This window comes from Macaca mulatta, chromosome 14 (assembly GCF_049350105.2).
Source record: "Macaca mulatta isolate MMU2019108-1 chromosome 14, T2T-MMU8v2.0, whole genome shotgun sequence".
Taxonomy (NCBI): Eukaryota; Metazoa; Chordata; class Mammalia; order Primates; family Cercopithecidae; genus Macaca; species Macaca mulatta.
The window spans coordinates 59,267,979-59,285,430 of NC_133419.1; the positions used below are offsets into that span (position 1 = coordinate 59,267,979).

General features: G+C 41.5%; 1 protein-coding gene across 1 annotated transcript in view; it reads right to left on the reverse strand.

The window, feature by feature from the left end:
- The window catches only part of DNHD1 (dynein heavy chain domain 1), a 74,872-nt gene that overhangs the window by 54,822 nt on the left and 2,598 nt on the right, over window positions 1-17,452 (reverse strand). The window contains exons 4-7 of the mRNA XM_015114961.3: window positions 14,322-14,495; window positions 8,418-8,621; window positions 8,229-8,339; window positions 5,762-5,918 (exon numbers count right to left, since the gene is read on the reverse strand). Coding sequence (XP_014970447.2) covers window positions 5,762-5,918; window positions 8,229-8,339; window positions 8,418-8,621; window positions 14,322-14,495 — 646 coding nt within the window. The remainder of the gene's footprint in view (window positions 1-5,761; window positions 5,919-8,228; window positions 8,340-8,417; window positions 8,622-14,321; window positions 14,496-17,452) is intronic.

Genomic DNA, 17,452 nt, shown 5'->3' on the forward strand with positions numbered 1-17,452 from the left:
CTATGAGGACTGAGCCCTTGCCAGACTCTGAATCTGTCATCACCTTGATGTTGGACTTCCCAGCTTCCAAGAATAAATGTTTGTTGTTCGAAAGCCACCGAGATTATGGTATTTTGTTATAGAGGCCTGAGTGGACTAAGGCAAATGAGTAGGTTATAAAACAAGAATGTTCATAACAATCTTGAAGTAAATTCCAGGAGATGTCAATATAAGAGTAATGGGAGGAAGAGGGAAGGGAAAGAAAAGTACGATAATGCCAAGGTTCTTATTCCTCTTGGGAACGACATGGATAAAAATTCATACTTGTCATTCATTCACTCAACAAATACTCACTGAGCACCTACTAAATGGCATACCCTACAGTAAGCACTAGAGATATATTAGTGAATGAATACTTAAGTCCTTGCCCCTCCAGGAGGAGGGAGACAGCAAACATAATAAATACATAATTTATGGTGTACATAAAAATTAGTATTGGCGGGGTGAGGTGGCTCACACTTGTAATCCCAGCACTTTGGGAGGCTGAGGTGGGTGGATCACATGAGATCAGGGGTTTGAGACCAGCCTGGCCCATGTGGCGAAACCCTATGTCTACTAAAAATACAAAAACTAGCCGGGTGTGGTGGCGGGCACCTGTAATCCTAGCTACTCGGGAGGCTGAGGCAGGAGAATTGCTTGAACCCTGGAGGCAGAGGTTGCAGTGAGTCAAGATCATGCCACTGCACTCCAGCCTAGGTGACAAGAATGAAACTCCGTCTCAAAAAAAACAAAACACACACACAAACAGAGTGATTAGAGTACTATGACAAAACAAAAGAGAGTGAAAACATGTATTTTAAAATGATTTTAAAATATTATTTTAAAATACATGTTACAAAAACTGAAAGAACAGCAAGCAGAAATGAACAAATCTATAGTTGTAGGTAGGAAGGGATATTTAACATATATCTCTCAGAAATTGAAAGACAAAGGAGGTTAAAAAATCACTGTGTCTTGACTGGGTGTGGTGGCTCATGCCTATAATCCCAGCACTTTGGGAGGTCAAGGTGGCAGGATCACTTGAGCTTGGAGTTTGAGACCAGCCTGGGCAACATGGTAAAACCCTGCCTCTACAAAAGAAATACAAAAATTAGCCAGGTATGGTGGCCCATGTCTGTAGTCCCAGTTACCCAGCAGGCTGAGGTGAGAAGATGGCTTGAGCCCAAGGGGGTGGAGGTTGCAGTAAGCCAAAATCATGTCACTGCACTCCAGCCTGGGTGACAGAGTGAGACCCTGACTCAAAAAAAAAAAAAAAAAAAAAAAAAAAAATTGTGTCTATAGAATATTTGAATACAACAATGAATGAGCTTGGCCTAACACATATTCTTTTAGGTTGGGTTTCCTAGAAGCAGACCCTGAGACAGGGATTTGGAGAAATGTGATTTATTAAAGGAATGATCTTCAGGGAAACAAGAGCCTCTAAGGGAGTAAACAAAGCAGAAAAGAGAAGGGGAAAGTACCCAGCAAGATCTCAGCTAAATTCTATTTTTAATCTGATCTGGAGTGGGGAAGGAGGCTTTGGAATGTTCTAGTCATATTGTAGAGTTGTCACGCCTTGAAGCAAGTAAGGAAAAAAAAGGCTGAGGAACTGTTCCATATGAGAGAGACTAAAGAGAAGTAAGCACTGAATTCAATACGTAATTCTGGTTTGGATCCTGAAGAACGAAAAAATATAGTAATAAAGGACATTATTAGAATAATTGCCAAACTTTGAATAAAGATTGGAGATTAGATAACAGAGTTGTATCAAAGTGAAATTTCCTAATCTTTGATCATTGTACTATAGTTATAAAAGAAAATGTCCTCGTTCACAGAAAAAACATACTGACATATATAGGAGTTGCTATGATTTGAATGATTTGAATGTGTCTCCCAAAAGTTAATGTGTTGGAAACTTAATTGCCATGGTAACAGTTTTAAGAGATGGGGTCTTTAAGAGGTAATTAGCCAAGAGGGCTCAACCCACATGAAAGGGTCAATGTTTTGATCATGGGAGTGGGTTAGTTATCATGGGAATGGATTACTGATAAAAAGGATGAGTTTGGCCTGATCTCCCCTCTCCTCTCTCTGTCTCATATTCATGTCTCATCACTATGTGATACCCTCCACCATGGGATGAGACTCTTGCCAGATGCTCTTGGACTTCCCAGCCTCCAGAACCATGAACCAAATAAACTTTTATTCTTTATAAATTACCCAGTCTTTGGTATTCTATTATAGCAACAGAAAACAAACTAAGACAGGGTAAGGGAGCTGATACCTGCAATTTACTCTCAAATGATTTAGAAAATAATGTGTACATGTTTAGACAAAAAGAAAGAGCATAAACGATAAAGCAAATGGGAAAAATAATCTATATAAAGGATATGTGAGAGTTTATCTTACTATCCTTACAATTCTAATAAGTTTGAAATTGTGTCAAAATACAAAATCACAGAAGGAAGGAAGGAAGGAAGGAAAGAAGGTAAAAAGGGAGGAAGGGAGGAAAGAAGGGAGGGAGGGAGAAAGGAAAGGAAAGGAAAAAGGAAAGGAAAGGATGGAGAGGAGAGACAGAGGGAGGGAAAAGAAAAAAATAAGTGTTGGTAAGAATGAAAGGCAACTGAGGCCAGGTGCAGTGGCTCACACCTGTAATCCTAGCACTTTGGGAAGCCAAGGCAGGTGGATCACTTGAGATCAGGAGTTCAAGACCAGTATGGGTGAGATGGTGAAACCCTGTCTCCACTAAAAATATAAAAATTAGCTGGGCATTGTGGCTCACACCTGTAATCCCAGCTATTTGGGAGGCTGATGCAGAAGAATCACTTGAACACGGGAGGTGGAGGTTGCAGTGAGCTGAGATCACACCACTGCACTCCAGCCTGGGAGACACAGCCAGACTCACACCTGTAATCCCAGCACTTTGAGAGGTCAAGGCAGGCGGATCATGAGGTCAGGAGATCAAGGCCACCCTGGCTAACACGGTGAAACTCCGTCTCTACTAAAAATACAAAAAAAATTAGCTGGGCTTGGTGGCGGGCACCTGTAGTCCCAGCTACTCAGGAGGCTGAGGCAGGAGAATGGTGTGAATCTGGGAGGCAGAGCTTGAAGTGAGCCAAGATCGCACCACTGCACTACAGCCTGGGCGACAGAGTGAGACCCTGTCTCAAAAAAAAAAAAAGAAGAAAGAAGAAAGAAAGAAAGAAAGAAAGAAAGAAAGAAAGAAAGAAAGAAAGAAAGAAAGAAAGAAAGAAAGAAAGAAAGAAAGAAAGAAAGAGAAAGAAAGAAAGAAAGAAAGAAAGGCAGGCAGCTGGAAATCAACATCATTGATGGAAATGTAAACTGGTACAACCACTCTGGAAAACTGTTTGGCAGTGTAAAACATACATATATTCTATTCTAGCAACTCCACTCCTGGAATATATATCCCCAAAAAATAAATGCTTATGTTCACCAAAAGGCATGCATGTACAAGAATGTTCATAGCAGTATTATTCATAATAGCAAAAAACTGGAACCAACCCAAATGTCCACAATAGGAGAATGAGTATATAAATTGTGGTCATTCATACAGTGAAATACTACATAGCTATACAAAAAGTGTGAACCACTGATACCTACAACATTATGGATAAATCTCACAAACATAATGTTGACTGAAAAAAAGTCAGGCAAAAAGGAGCACACACTGTCCAATTCTAGTTATATGAAATTCAAAATGAGACAAAATTAACCTGTGGTGACACAGGTCAAAGTACTGGTTACCTCTGCGGGGTTATCAATGAAAAAGGTACCAGGGAGCTTGCTGGGGTGCTGGAAATGTTCTCTATCATGATCCGGGTATACAAATATATAGCAATACAAATACAAATGCAAAAAATTCAACAACTGTACAGTTAAAATTTGTCTACTGTATATGAATTATACCTTCATATAAAAAATTGACTGCTGGATTTCAAAACTTTATAACTATTTTTGTAACATTAAAGGTAGGATTGAGGAACTGAGAGGTAGAGAAAGGCTGTGGAGCAGCTCACCCCCCATCTCCTGCCTCATTCAGATTGGTACAAGGGCAGGTCCAGCATCTATTGCCTGAAGGCTAAAGGCCGCTGTCTCCTTTTCACTCCCGCACCTTGGCTTTAGGATCCTGACATTGCTGATGCCTTTAGCCCCTTTCCTCTAAACCTCCTGAAGACAGACTATGAATTTCCTTTTTAGCCACACTTCTAAAACATCCAAAGAAGATATCACTGAAGAGTCCAATCAATACAAACTTGTAAAATACACAGAGGTTCTGTTAAATCCAAGGTTTGAAACTCTGTGGAGCTGTTATTGAACGTCTTTGTGCAAAGACGTTCAATAATATCCCTAGGTTCCTGGGATACATCAATGAATGAAACAAAGATCTCTACCCTTGTGAAGGTTACAATCTATCATGAGACATTAGTAAAAATAGTAAGCAAATTATATAGTATTTTTAAAGGTGAGAAGGAAGACAGAAAAAGGAAAACAGAGTAGGATAAGGAGGATAGGTAATTCTTAGAAGGGGAAGGAATTTGACTATTCAAAATTTTGTGAAAATGTTTTATTATAGGTATTTTTAAACATTTAAGATTTCATCCAAGAGCAATCAACAGAAGTTATTGCTTCCTCCTAGGAATAGAAATTCCTTGCAGTCGGCCGGGTGCAGTGGCTCACACCTGTAATCCCAGCACTTTGGGAGGCCAAGACGAGTAGATCACAAGGTCAGGAGATGGGGACCATCCTGGCTAACACGGTGAAACCCCGTCTCTACTAAAAATACAAAAAAATTAGCCAGGTGTGGTGTCGGGTGCCTGTAGTCCCAGCTACTTGGGAGGCTGAGGCAGGAGAATGATGTGAACCCAGGAGGCGGAGCTTGCAGTGAGCCAAGATCGTGCCACTGCACTCCAGCCTGGGCGACAGAGCAAGACTCCATCTCAAAAAAAAAAAAAAAAAAAGAAAGAAATTCCTTGCAGTTGAGGCCATTTTTGGACTTCAGAGTTCTGTCCTTTGTGATTAACCTGCTCTGATGGAGTTTAGAGCAACAGGTAGAACCCAAAACCTGGCTCAAGCCAGGCAAGGTATACCTCCTTCACATTAATTAGTTATTTTCACGAAACCTGGGTGGGCCTCCTCTCTCAGAACTGGACTATCTATACATGGTAATTAGCCATAGTCCTGTGTGAATATCCAGCCCCACCTAACAACAAACCATGATAACAGGCCATGGCAAGAGGCAAGTATACAGGAGGGCCTCCTAGAATTCTAGGCAGGGGGTGTGCATTGCAGATGCAACATACACATAATTAGGAAGGATTCCATCATTGCATCCTTCCACTAACCACAGTGGCCTTCCAAAAGTTTAAGATAGGTTCAAAGATAAGCTCAGCAGCATAAAAGACCAGGATTCCTGTTCTCAAATTCCCTAATTCCCAAAGGTCGGCATAAACAACAGACAAAATAAACATTGATATATTCCTTCTCCTCCCTGCTCCTAGGTCAAGATCAACCCTCAGGGAAAGGTCGAGTCCAAGCCTCTGCACACCTGTTATTGATTCGTCCATCCGAGAGTAGAAACTGCTGTTGCTGGGCAGGAAAATGGCTCTGATTCAACTGCAGAGTCCAGGTCTCACAGTGGATTCCAGGAGAAACTTAACGAAAGGAGGCTGAAACTCTGGGGAGCTCAACTTGGAGAAAAGGTCTACAATAAACTAGAGCCTCTTACCAGTCGAAGAATGGATGTGCAGAGGTTCAGGCAACGATGGAGCAGTCGTAAAGCCTTATGCTTCTCCTTGGCTAGAGCTTTCTGCAGGTCCAGCAGCTCATAGCACCGATCCAGTTCCTGGGGTAGCCAGGATACAGAGTGTAGCTCCTGCAGAAGCCTAGAATCAAGGACTAAGCTGGTCAGAGCTGGCATCCCAATCCTTCCTTAGATACCTTTGACCTCTTCTCAGCCTAACTTACCTCAGAGTGCACAAATAGTTACAGAGCTTGTAACATTACCAACAGTGACCAATAGTGACAGCTCCCTCTCAGAGTTCTCTGAAAGAGTATAAGCCCAGAAAGCTGCTTTCTCAGCTATACAAGCTGAGAAAAGGCTTGGGGTATGTGCAAGTGCTTATACCTAGTGATCTCTCTGCTAGAAGAGAGGGTCAAATAAGTACCAAGATCTGACTTAGAAGGAGAGACAGCAGAGGCTTCTTCCTTGGAATAGAGAAAACTAAGGGTCCTAAAAGTCTAGGTGGACAGGTAAATTTTAGGATCAAATGTAATGAAACTGGAACTTCTCTATGGGCTGCCCATCCCTGAGGAAGCTCAATCCTGTTATCCATACCTCCCAAGCCCCAGAGAACGCCACATCTGTAAACATCCTTGAAAAAGATAAAAGACTCCTAATAATCAGACAGGATGGTCACAATGGGCATCACTTATTCAGTGTCTACTGAGAGATACTGAATGTGGCACTTCGTATTCACAGTCTCGTTTAATTCTCATTACAGAATTAAATGTAGAAATCTTTACCTGAGTTTTAAGATCAGGAAACTGAGGCTCAAATACTAAAGTCCCTTGCTAGTACTCAAGGTCTAAATAAGATTTGTCCAGCCTCCCAAGCCCTTATGCTCTTAATTACACCATGATGATTAGGCTGGACTGGAGGATGAAACCCCCTAGAGCAGAAGTTGCAAACTGGGTTAAATTCAGTGGAAAAGTTTTTCAAAATGAGTCACTAAGAGTTGGCTAGCATACAGTATTTTAATAAAAATTTGAAGGCCTGGTGTGGTGGCTCATGCCTGTAATCCCAGCACTTTGGGAGGTCGAGGCAGGTGGATCACCTGAGGTCAGGAGTTCAAGACTAGTCTGGCCAACGTGGCAAAACCCTGCCTCTATTAAAAATAAAAAAAATTAGCCAGGCGTGGTGGTGCATGCCTGTAATCCCAGCTACTCGGGAGGCTGAGGTGGGAGAATTGCTGGAACCCAGGAGACAGAGGTTGCAGTGAGCCGAAATCATGCCATTGCACTCCAGCCTGGGTGACAAGAGCGAAACTCTGTTTAAAAAAAAAAAAAAAAAATTGAGTTAAAATTTGGTTGAAATTTGAGTTAAAAATGAGAAATTTTGGGCCGGGCGCGGTGGCTCAAGCCTGTAATCCCAGCACTTTGGGAGGCCAAGACGGGCGGACCACGAGGTCAGGAGATTGAGACCATCCTGGCGAACATGGTGAAACCCCGTCTCTACTAAAAAATACAAAAAACTAGCCGGGCGAGGTGGTGGGCGCCTGTAGTCCCAGCTACTCAGGAGGCTGAGGCAGGAGAATGGCGTAAACCCGGGAGGCGGAGCTTGCAGTGAGCTGAGATCGGGCCACTGCATTCCAGCCTGGGCAACAGAGCGAGACTCCGTCTCAAAAAAAAAAAAAAAAGGTGAGAAATTTCACAACAAAATGTGGACTTCTAGGAAATCCTGAAATTTAAGGTGGTTGATCACACTGGACCTATATTCCCAAATGGCAACAATTAGTTGGAACTGAGTCGTGACTATCCTCTTTAGATGCAGCCTCCAGATTGCACTTCCCATGCTCCCTAATGTCTTCCACCTAAACCACTGCATTCCTTCAATACTTCCTGCTTAGGCCCTTTAGGCATCTGAATTTGCAACTCTTATCACAGAATATACCTAAGAGTAGCTGAGGAGTCACGTAGGGAAAGCAAGGAAATATTGAAAATAGGAATAACCAACATTTTCCAAAAAAAAAAAAGTATCCAAGTAATATCTTGGAAAGAACAGAGAGTTTGGATTCAAACAACTGAATTAGACCCCCAGATCTGACATTACACATAATTACGTGAGAGCAAGTGGTTTAAGATATATAATTACCTGGAGAATATTGCATATATTCTCCATAGAGAATATATTCTATTCATGAAATAGAATATAATCTTTTCAGAATATATATTCAGAATATATATTCAAACAAAAAACTGGTTATTTAACAGTATGTAAGATATGATCACATTTTGTATACGTGATAGAAAAGAGACTAGAAAGATACGCAACGAAATGTTCATAGTGGTTGGAAGGATTAAAGTTTTTCTTTGTGCTTTATTGTATCTGTCAGATTTTCTACAACAAACATACTATTACCTTTAGTAAAACTAATTTTTAAAAACTCAATGAAGTTGTGTTTTTAATACCTCACCTACTAATATGGAGTAGCCCAGCTCCAAAGTGGGGCACAGCCAAGAGCAGATGATTCTCTAGGAAATTCCGGAGTCGATGCAGCCCCTGCAATCTCACATTCTTCTTCCAACTAGAAATTAGAGGTCAGTGATAATATACTGTTGCTGTCATCCATTTCCTACCAAATCACATATCTGTCATTACCTACCAGGTAAAGGACTTGCGTAAGAGGCAATACTTAAAGAATGGAATGAACTGGAGCTGTTGCCAGAGAACACAGTGATGGTGCCAGGTACCCAGTGTCATCGTCTCGCTACCTTCTACAGGATGTACGTGCAAGATCCCAAAGGGAGAGAAGATGTAGTGCTCGGCATTCACCTTGTCGGGTGGCACCACCATCAGGCTGTAAGGCCTTTAAAAAAAAAGAGCTCTGATCAGTGAAGGCCCTGGTAACTTGGTCAGACTTTAAGAGACCAAAGGAGGATAGAGGAGATAAAAAGGGAAACAGGAAGGCAGGCAGAAGAAAGGAGAAAAAGGGGGAAAGAGAACAGAATGATTTTTAAACTAGAAAGATGAAACAAATATTATTAAGAAACCGAAGCCAAAGGTAGCCAGGAAGAAAGAAAAAGGCACCTAGCCAGTTCCAAGAAATTAATATCTTCACACGCAGATATCTTACATCCCATCAAATCTAAGACACTGTCCACCATAAGCTGCAGCATTGTCTTATGAAATGCTAAGATAAAAATGCTTCTAATAAGATATTCCATCAATTTGTAAGATGCATCCAATTTTAGAGATGATAAATGTGAAAAATTCTCATTTCTAGAAATGATAAAATACATACATACTTGGGTACTGAAAGACATGCAGAGATAATCAGAATGTTATTTGGTGGAGTAACCAAGATTGGAGAAAAGCAGAGGAAGACTAGAAAATTAGAAACAGGCAAATAAAGAGGAAAATTGCAACCTAGTTAACTAGATAAGTACCTTCAGAGCCATCTTAAAAATCTTAGTTGGTCTTGGGTTCTCTTACTTCAGCAAAATGCACCTATATCCCACATTAAATGCAATATATATGTAGTGATATAATAGGTGTATCTAGTTACAGTAGGCCAGTTAGCATAATGCTATGTTTAGATACATTTAATAAAGCATTTATTTTTATTTTTCTGTTTTCTTTATATAACTCAGAGCCAGGAATATTTTTAAGTATTACATATATTTTTAGCACTTTAAAAGCTGTATCATAGGTCCTATAATGCCTAAGAGATAAAATAGCCCTCCTCTATCTCTTATCTCTCTCAACTTTCTAGAAAACATTGTTAAGCAAGTGACTTAAGTACATTTTAGATAGATACCAGAATGGACACGCTAAGTCAAGTCATATTAAAACCTTGCTTTGTTTTTGACAAAGTTACTAAAGTGTCTCAAGTATAGTACTAATATCCCCAAATTACAGTTAGGAAAACTGAAACAAAGAGAAATTAAAGCTTTGCCCAAGACAGTTAAGGGAACAATACAGGATTTAAAACCAAAGTTACCTGACTCATGCCCCTCCTTTAATCAGTGGGCCATTTAGCTTCCCACAGTGAGGCTGCCTATGTTAACTGAGCCCTGGCGCTTCCCAAGAGGTATTTCCTTTTCCTATGACCTATTTAATGGAGGCTGCTGTTTCTGTGTAGGGCCAGGAGTTACGGAGTACCCTTCTCATTCGCAATGGCCACTACTCCTTTGGAGGAAATTCACTCATTCTACAAATGTTTAATAAGGCAAGCAGTGTGTAAGCCACTGAGGATACATCAGTGTTCAAGAAAAATTCACTCCCTGCCTTTATGGAACTTAGTTAAACCATTTATCAAGTTGTACCTCTGTTCAAGTATTGTGGTCAGCGATGGGGACATAAAGATGACTTCTATATAGTCCTTGTCCTCGAAGGGCTCAGAATCAACTGGCATATGACATGATACTAGAGAGCAGATGGGGGAAATCAGTATCTTCCTGAGTCCCAGACCCAAACATTCAGCTGCTTCCACAACATCTCAAACTCCGTCTTGCTTGCATCTGAAACTCACCAAGTTCTGTACTAAACTCAGTATCTACTCCCACCAAATCTTTCCCTAATCTGGGCAATTAGTTCACTCATTCATTCAACAAATATTACTGAGTATCTACTCTATGCCAGACTGTTCTAAGCCCTGAGGATACATCATTAAACACAACAAACCCAAACCCCTCCCCAATGGAGCTCTCATTCTACTAGAGAAGATGATAAACATCATTAACAACAGGGAGGGGGGAAAAGAGCAGGCAAAGGGAGATTGGCGGTGCCAGGGGAGAAGTGTAATTTTAAATGGGGTGGGTAAGGGTGGGGAAGTGACAGCTGAGCAAAGACTCAAGGAATAAAGGAGGTGAAGGAATAAATTCCTAAATGTAAATCAAACACTGGAGAAAATGCAATTAAAATTTTGATAAATTCAAACACATTTAAAAAACCTATTACATAGCAAATAAAGAAATAAAATGAAACAAGTGAAAAAGTTATTTCTATTGATGGTGCACTAGAAATTTGGACCAACATTCCCACTTGAGAACAACTAGAAAAACTAGGCCAACTATCTGGATAACATATGAAACTGGATAATACATGAAATATAATATCTGTATAACACATCAGAGAACCCAAAAATGTAATCCCCCAGGCTTCAGGTTGAGACCCCAAATGGCTACAACACATGAGTAAAGTGGAACCAGAAATATACCTCCTCCTTGGTATGGGGCCTGAACTACAACTTTTGCTCATTTAGTTCCCTGAGTCTGTTGAAAGCTTGGCTCCTCTTTTCAGTATCTCAGGAATGTATAGTAAAATTGACATTTAACTACCTTTATATTGAGAGGAATTGAGAGGAGCCTCTGTCTGGGGAAAAGCAGCACCAAATGCTGAACTCATTGCAATGGGTTTCCTTCTTTGGCAGATCCTGGCCCTGTAATCATCCATTGCCTTTTTAGTTCTCTTGTCAATAGTTTCTTGTCTCTTTATGTGCCTAATTGTCTTTGATCGTGATGCTTCTTTGATTATAAAAGATGCTAATAGTTTAAAGCCCTATGCTTGTCATTTCCTTTCTGTAAGCTCTCCACTATGATTTGTAGGCATTCCATCTCACATTGTCACCATTACTATCATTACAGCCATGACAGTCAAGTGTAGCAGCCACTAGGTGTATCACATTCAACCACAAGTGATATAATTTAATTAATTGTGATGCCACTATGTGTCATGGATTACTAGTATCCTATTTCCCATTAGCAAGGAATTCAATACTGTTTTAGGCCAAGGACATTACCAAATCAAAGAAGATCCTATATTAGAGGCTAGTTTCCTGGGGCCACTCATAATACCAGATACTGTGTTAGCCACGGTCCAGGCAGTAAAACAGAAACCATACTAGGCATTTCAACAAAGTGAATTTAATAAAGAGAATGTGTTTTTGAAAAGATGTCGAAGCCAGGCGCGGTGGGTCATGCCTGTAATCTCAGCACTTTGGGAGGCCAAGGTGGGTGGATCACTTGAAGCCAGGAGTTTGAGACCAGCTTGGCCAATATGGTGAAACCCTGACTCTACTAAAAATACACAAATTAGCCAGGCATATTAGCAGGTGCCTGTAATCCCAGCTACTTGGGAGGCTGTGGCAGGAGAATCACTTGAACTTGGGAGGTGGAGATTAAAGTGAGCCAAGATCGCCATGGCACTCCAGCCTAGGCGACAGAGCGAGACTCCATTTAAAAAAAACAAAAAACAAAAAAACAGCTCCAGAACTAGAGGAACAAATGGAAGAGGTTCGGGTTATTAGAAGCTATGAGATTGGAGGAGGGGCCTTGCAGAGTTGAGACTCAAAACTCTGAATGCGGCTGGGTGCAATGGCTCATGCCTGTAATCCCAGCACTTTGGGAGACTGAGAAGGGAGGATAGCTTGAACTCAGGAGTTCGAGACCAGCCTGAGCAACAAAGTGAGATCCCATATCTACAAAAAATTTAAAAATTAGCCAGGCATGGTGGTGGGCACCTGTGGTCCCAGTCACATGGGAGGCTGAGGTGGGAGGATCACTTGAGCCCAGAAGGTGGAGGCTGCAGCAAGCTGTGTTCCTGCCACTGCACTCCAGCCGGGGCAACAGAGCAAGACTGTCTAAAAAAAGAAAACAACAACAACAAAAAGAACTCTGAAGGAAAGGGGCTACCAGCTGGTGTTGGTACCTCTCAGCGTTATGAAAAGGCTGATTCAGACAGTGCTGGCTCGGCCAGGCACGGTGGCTCACACCTGTAATCCCAGCACTTTGAGAGGCTGAGGCGGGTGGATCACTTGAGGTCAGGAATTCAAGACCAGCCTGACCAACATGATGAAATCCTGTCTCTACTAAAAATACAAAATTAGCCAGGTGTGGTAGCACATGACTGTAATCCCAGCTACTTCAGAGGCCGAGGCAGGAGAATCGCTTGAACCAGGGAGGTAGAGGTTGCTGTGAGCTGAGATCGTGCCATTGCACTCCAGCCTGGGCAACAAGAGTAAGCTCTCTCTCAAAAAAGAAAAAAGAAAGTGCTGATGCCAGGGTGAAAGACCATTGCTGAGGCGATGATGGCAGAAAGAGCAAGCAAATGAAGCAGCAAGTCCCTTCCCCTCTTATCTTGCTGTCCAGTCTCCTAGCACTCTCCATTAATCAAACCTAATAGGAGGCCAGCTGAAAAAAGAGAAAAAGTTTGCAGAATCTCAGCCTCAGTATCACAAAGCAGAGAGGGAGGAGAATTAGAATCAACAGACAATCAGTTAATAACTGACAGATGCTCTCAGTGAACATTTATTAAATGAATTGATCAGTAAATGAATGAATGATATTGATCATTAGTGCTACCTAAGTTCAAGAGATCAGTGTGTGCAGGAAATAAGGTTCTTTGGGAGACTGTATTAGATACTGCTTAAAAGCATAAACTTTTGAATTAAGATAGTCCTAGGTTTAAATCCTAGTTACACCACTTATTATGTAGCTTTGGATAAATTACTCAACCTCTCTTATGTATCAGTCCACTCATCTCATATACCGAAATAATAATAGCACCTACCTGGTAGATGAGGATTAGGTAACCCATGTCATAAGTTTATTAGCACAGTGCCTAATATATTGAAGAGCCTGGTTAAAGGCAATTACTACAATTATTTCTGGGAGCAGATAGACTTGAATAGGGCTTTTAAAAATAGGTGAGATTTGAGCTGGGCATGGTGGCTGATGCCTGTAATTCTGGCAATTTGGGAGGCTGAGGCTTGAACCCAGGAGTTTCAGACCAGCCTGACAACATAGTGAGACCTCATTCTACAAAAAATAAATTTTAGAAAACTGGCCGAGTGTGGTGACTCATGCCTATAATCCCAGCTACTCAGGAGGCTGAGTGAAAGGATTGCTTGAGCCAGAGAGATTGAGACTGCAGTGAGCCATGATTGCGCCACTGCACTCCAGCCTGGGTGACAGAGTGAGCCCTTGCTTCAAAATAATAACAAGAAGAATAAATTTTTAAAAGTAGGTGTGATTTGGATCTAATGAGAGGAAGTGAATAAATGCCTCTTGAGTCATGGGGAAGGAAGAGACCTGTTTTTACAGCCACATAGATAAATTAGAACCAGGAGGTAGAAGTTAAAAGAACACAGACTTTGATTCAGTCTAAGGAACAAGATGCCTGGAAAAAAATTTTCCTGACACTGCAAAGATTTAAACAAACACATGATTCTTCCATTGGAGTTGGAAGAGATCACCATAAAATTTACTTCTGAGGCTATGAACAAATGTTTCTATCATTCTAGGATAGAATAAAGAAGAGCAAAATATGAGAAAAGGATATGTAAGACAAAAGTCTGCAAAAGCAAAAGGGAGTGAAGGGGAGGTAGAGAGTGGAAAGGAGGAGGAGGCTGAGGAGAAGGGAAGAGAGAGGGACACTGGAGTCAGAGGAGGAGTATGTGGAGAAAGGACAGGGAGAGGGGTGCACACGCGGAGAAAGAGGAGGCGGAAGATAGCACAGAAGGAAACCAGGCAGTGGGAGGAGAAGGGGCCTGGACATAGGCTCTCACCTAAAGTACCGGCTGGGAGCCACATTGAGATAGAGGAAATGGATCTTCTTCAGGTATCTCTCTGTCTTCAGAGCAGTCATCACCTGGCTACCCAGGAAGGAAGTCTCAGGTGAGAAGCCAGTGCTGCTCTTTTGGAGGGTCTTTTCCCTGGGAACTTCATAGTCAAGCTGAGACCTGTATGACAAAAAGTCAGGAGAGAAAAGGCAGAGCAAAAAGGTCAAGTACCTTAGAGGGAGGCCTTGCCACTGTTGACTAGTGAAAGGAGGAGCTAGATCAGGTGCCTGAGGAGACCTGACATGGCATTGTCAGAGCCTGACTACCATCTATATTCAAAGATACCACATACTGGGCAAATATAGTGTATTATGCAACACAGTTAGGCAACAATATTGACACAAACATGTGTGTGAGCAAACTCTCCCTTTCTGATAAACAAATAATCATTCTGGATTGATTGTAATTACCGTGAAGTCAGTATTACACAATACTGTGTACAAATAATGGGAAGACTTTATTTTCACAACTCATTGCTACGTAAGTCCACAGTACTGGACTTCCCCTCCCAGCTCAACCTTCTTAGCCTTTCAGATCTAATAGTCTATCTTTGATTCCATTATACGTGCTTTCCAACCCTGAATGATCTCCATGCCTGTTACATTTTCTGCTCTTCCCCCACCATCACCCAACCTCTAGCTTCATATTCTTTCCTTTCCTGCCAAGATCTAATGGTGGCCCCCTCAAGCCTGCACCAATACGCTCATCCTCTTACTCTTCTGCATTCTGGTCAAGAAAATTGGTATGGAAATTAGTTACCAATAACTCAAAAGGGAATGACTAATAATTTTTAGTCGGGGTGACCTGAGAGCGCACACAAAAAAACTCGGGAATGATTTAACTTAGACTTAGCCAGTCAGAATATACCAGTATCATTAACTGACTCAAACTTAGATCAACACAAATTTCCCCAGGGATAACACTGCAATCCTATTCTAGAATTCATATCAACAATATGGTTTATAACCTTTATAAATATGTCCTTGATGAACTGTTGTGTTAGATCAGGACATCTTAAATGGTATAATTGCTCTTATAGGTTCATTTTCTCAGCAAAGTCCTATATGATATGGTATATTCAGAAGATCATAAAACCAAGGACATTTGCTCCTCTACAGGTTCCTGGTGTCCAATCAGTTGTGGGCTCATTCTGCTCTGATGTCTTCACACAAGTCCTCAGGCAGCTACCTCTTTCAGGCCTCTCAAACTGCTATCCCTAACCCCATGCAAGCCCTGCTGAGCTCCCAGTTCCATCCCATTCTCTGTCTCCTTCCCTGTCTGGAGAAAGCTGAAGTTTTTAGCCATTAGCCAATTCCCTCAACTTCAGTTGCCTTCCCACACACTTATCTGTCCCCCAATTTCAGAGGAAGAAGTATCCTTTCTTCTCTGTAAGATTGATTCCTCCATCAGTGCTCTGGATCCTATTTTTAATCTACTCTTCTTGTTACCTTAATCTATTCGTTTAGTCTATGAATATTTATTGAGCACCTACTTTTCAAACACCATGTTAAGGGCTATCAACATCTCTCCATTAAAAAAAAAAAAAAAATTCCTACCCAGACACCAAAATTCTTTCAAGTTGCTGCCCTGCTATTTGTCTTTTTCCTTCAAGCTAAGCTTCACAAAAAAATTGTAAAATGCGATTTCCACTTCATCTTCCATTCACTCCTCAATGCACCACAATCTAGCTTCCTCCCCACAAAACTTAACCTCTTCCTTGTTACTACAGCCAATGAACATTTTCATTCTTCTTACTTGTCTCATTTAACATGTAATACTACTGACTGCTCCCTCCTCCTTGAAACTCTGTTTCACCTTCTAACCTGCGACAATGTTTTTGTTAATCTAATCTAGACCTGAACACTTCCCACAGGTACTTTCCCCTAACTACACACACATTCTCTCTCTCTCTCTCTCTCTCTCTCTCTCTCTCTCTCTCTCTCCCCACCCCACCCCCAGAGGAGCAGCCAGGCAAAAGACAGTATTCTTTTGTTTTATAGCACTTATTACAATTTGTAATTATATTTTACTTGTTATCAACTTAACTATCTCTCCCTAACTAAACTGTAATACCTCAAGGGAAGGGATTGAGTCTGTCTCATTCACTTCTGTATCCCTAGAATCTTACAGTTCCTAATAAATGTAGCTATCCAACACTTATTAAATGAATGAATGCCTGGGAAGCCACTCCTGGAGAACATAATGCAAATGAAGCCATATTAGCTAGACCTTAGAGGTTTACTGCCAGGTTCAAAGGTAGGACAAAGAACTTGATCCCTTCCCAACATCTCAGCCCATGCCAATTCAGTTAAGTTCCCCTAGGAAACGAAACTTGTACTCAGGGCACAGGGCAGCTCTTTGAAAAAGGAAAAGATTCTGATAGGCCTACCATAAATTTGTGGCATTGGCCACCTTCCATCAGCACCCCAGGAGCCTACCTATCTATCCAACATTAGGCTTTAATGGAAAGACTTCACCCAGCCATAAACTTACAGCAAAAACTGCGGAAGTCAAGCTCAATTAAAGGTAAAACTAGCCTTCTTCCCAAACAGTAAATGTGCCACAGACAGCTGCAAAGCATTGTCTAGAAAATGAGGTCAGAGGACAAGAAGAATTCCAAGACTAAAGTTAAAGAACTCTCTTGGGCGCGGTGGCTTATGCCTGTAATCCCAGCATTTTGGGAGGCCAAGGTGGGCAGATCACTTGAGACCAGGAGTTGGAAACCTAGCCTGGCCAACATGGCGAAACACTGTCTCTACCCAAAATACAAAAATTAGCCGGGCATGGTGGCATGAGCCTGTAATCCCAGCTACTCGGGAGGCTGAGGCAAAAGAATCACTTGAACCTGTGAGGCAGAGGTTGCAGTGAGCCAAGATCAGGCCACTGCACTCTAGCCTGGGCGACAGAGTGAGACTGTTTCAAAAAAAAAAAAAAAAAAAAAATATCTACAGTTAAAGAACGCTGAGAAGAGAAGGTCTCTGTAAGCATTCTGAAATCCTGTAGAGAGCTCTGCCAGCCAGATATTTTTAAAAAGAAAAAAACAGGGCTGGGCGCAGTGACTTACGCCTGTAATCCCA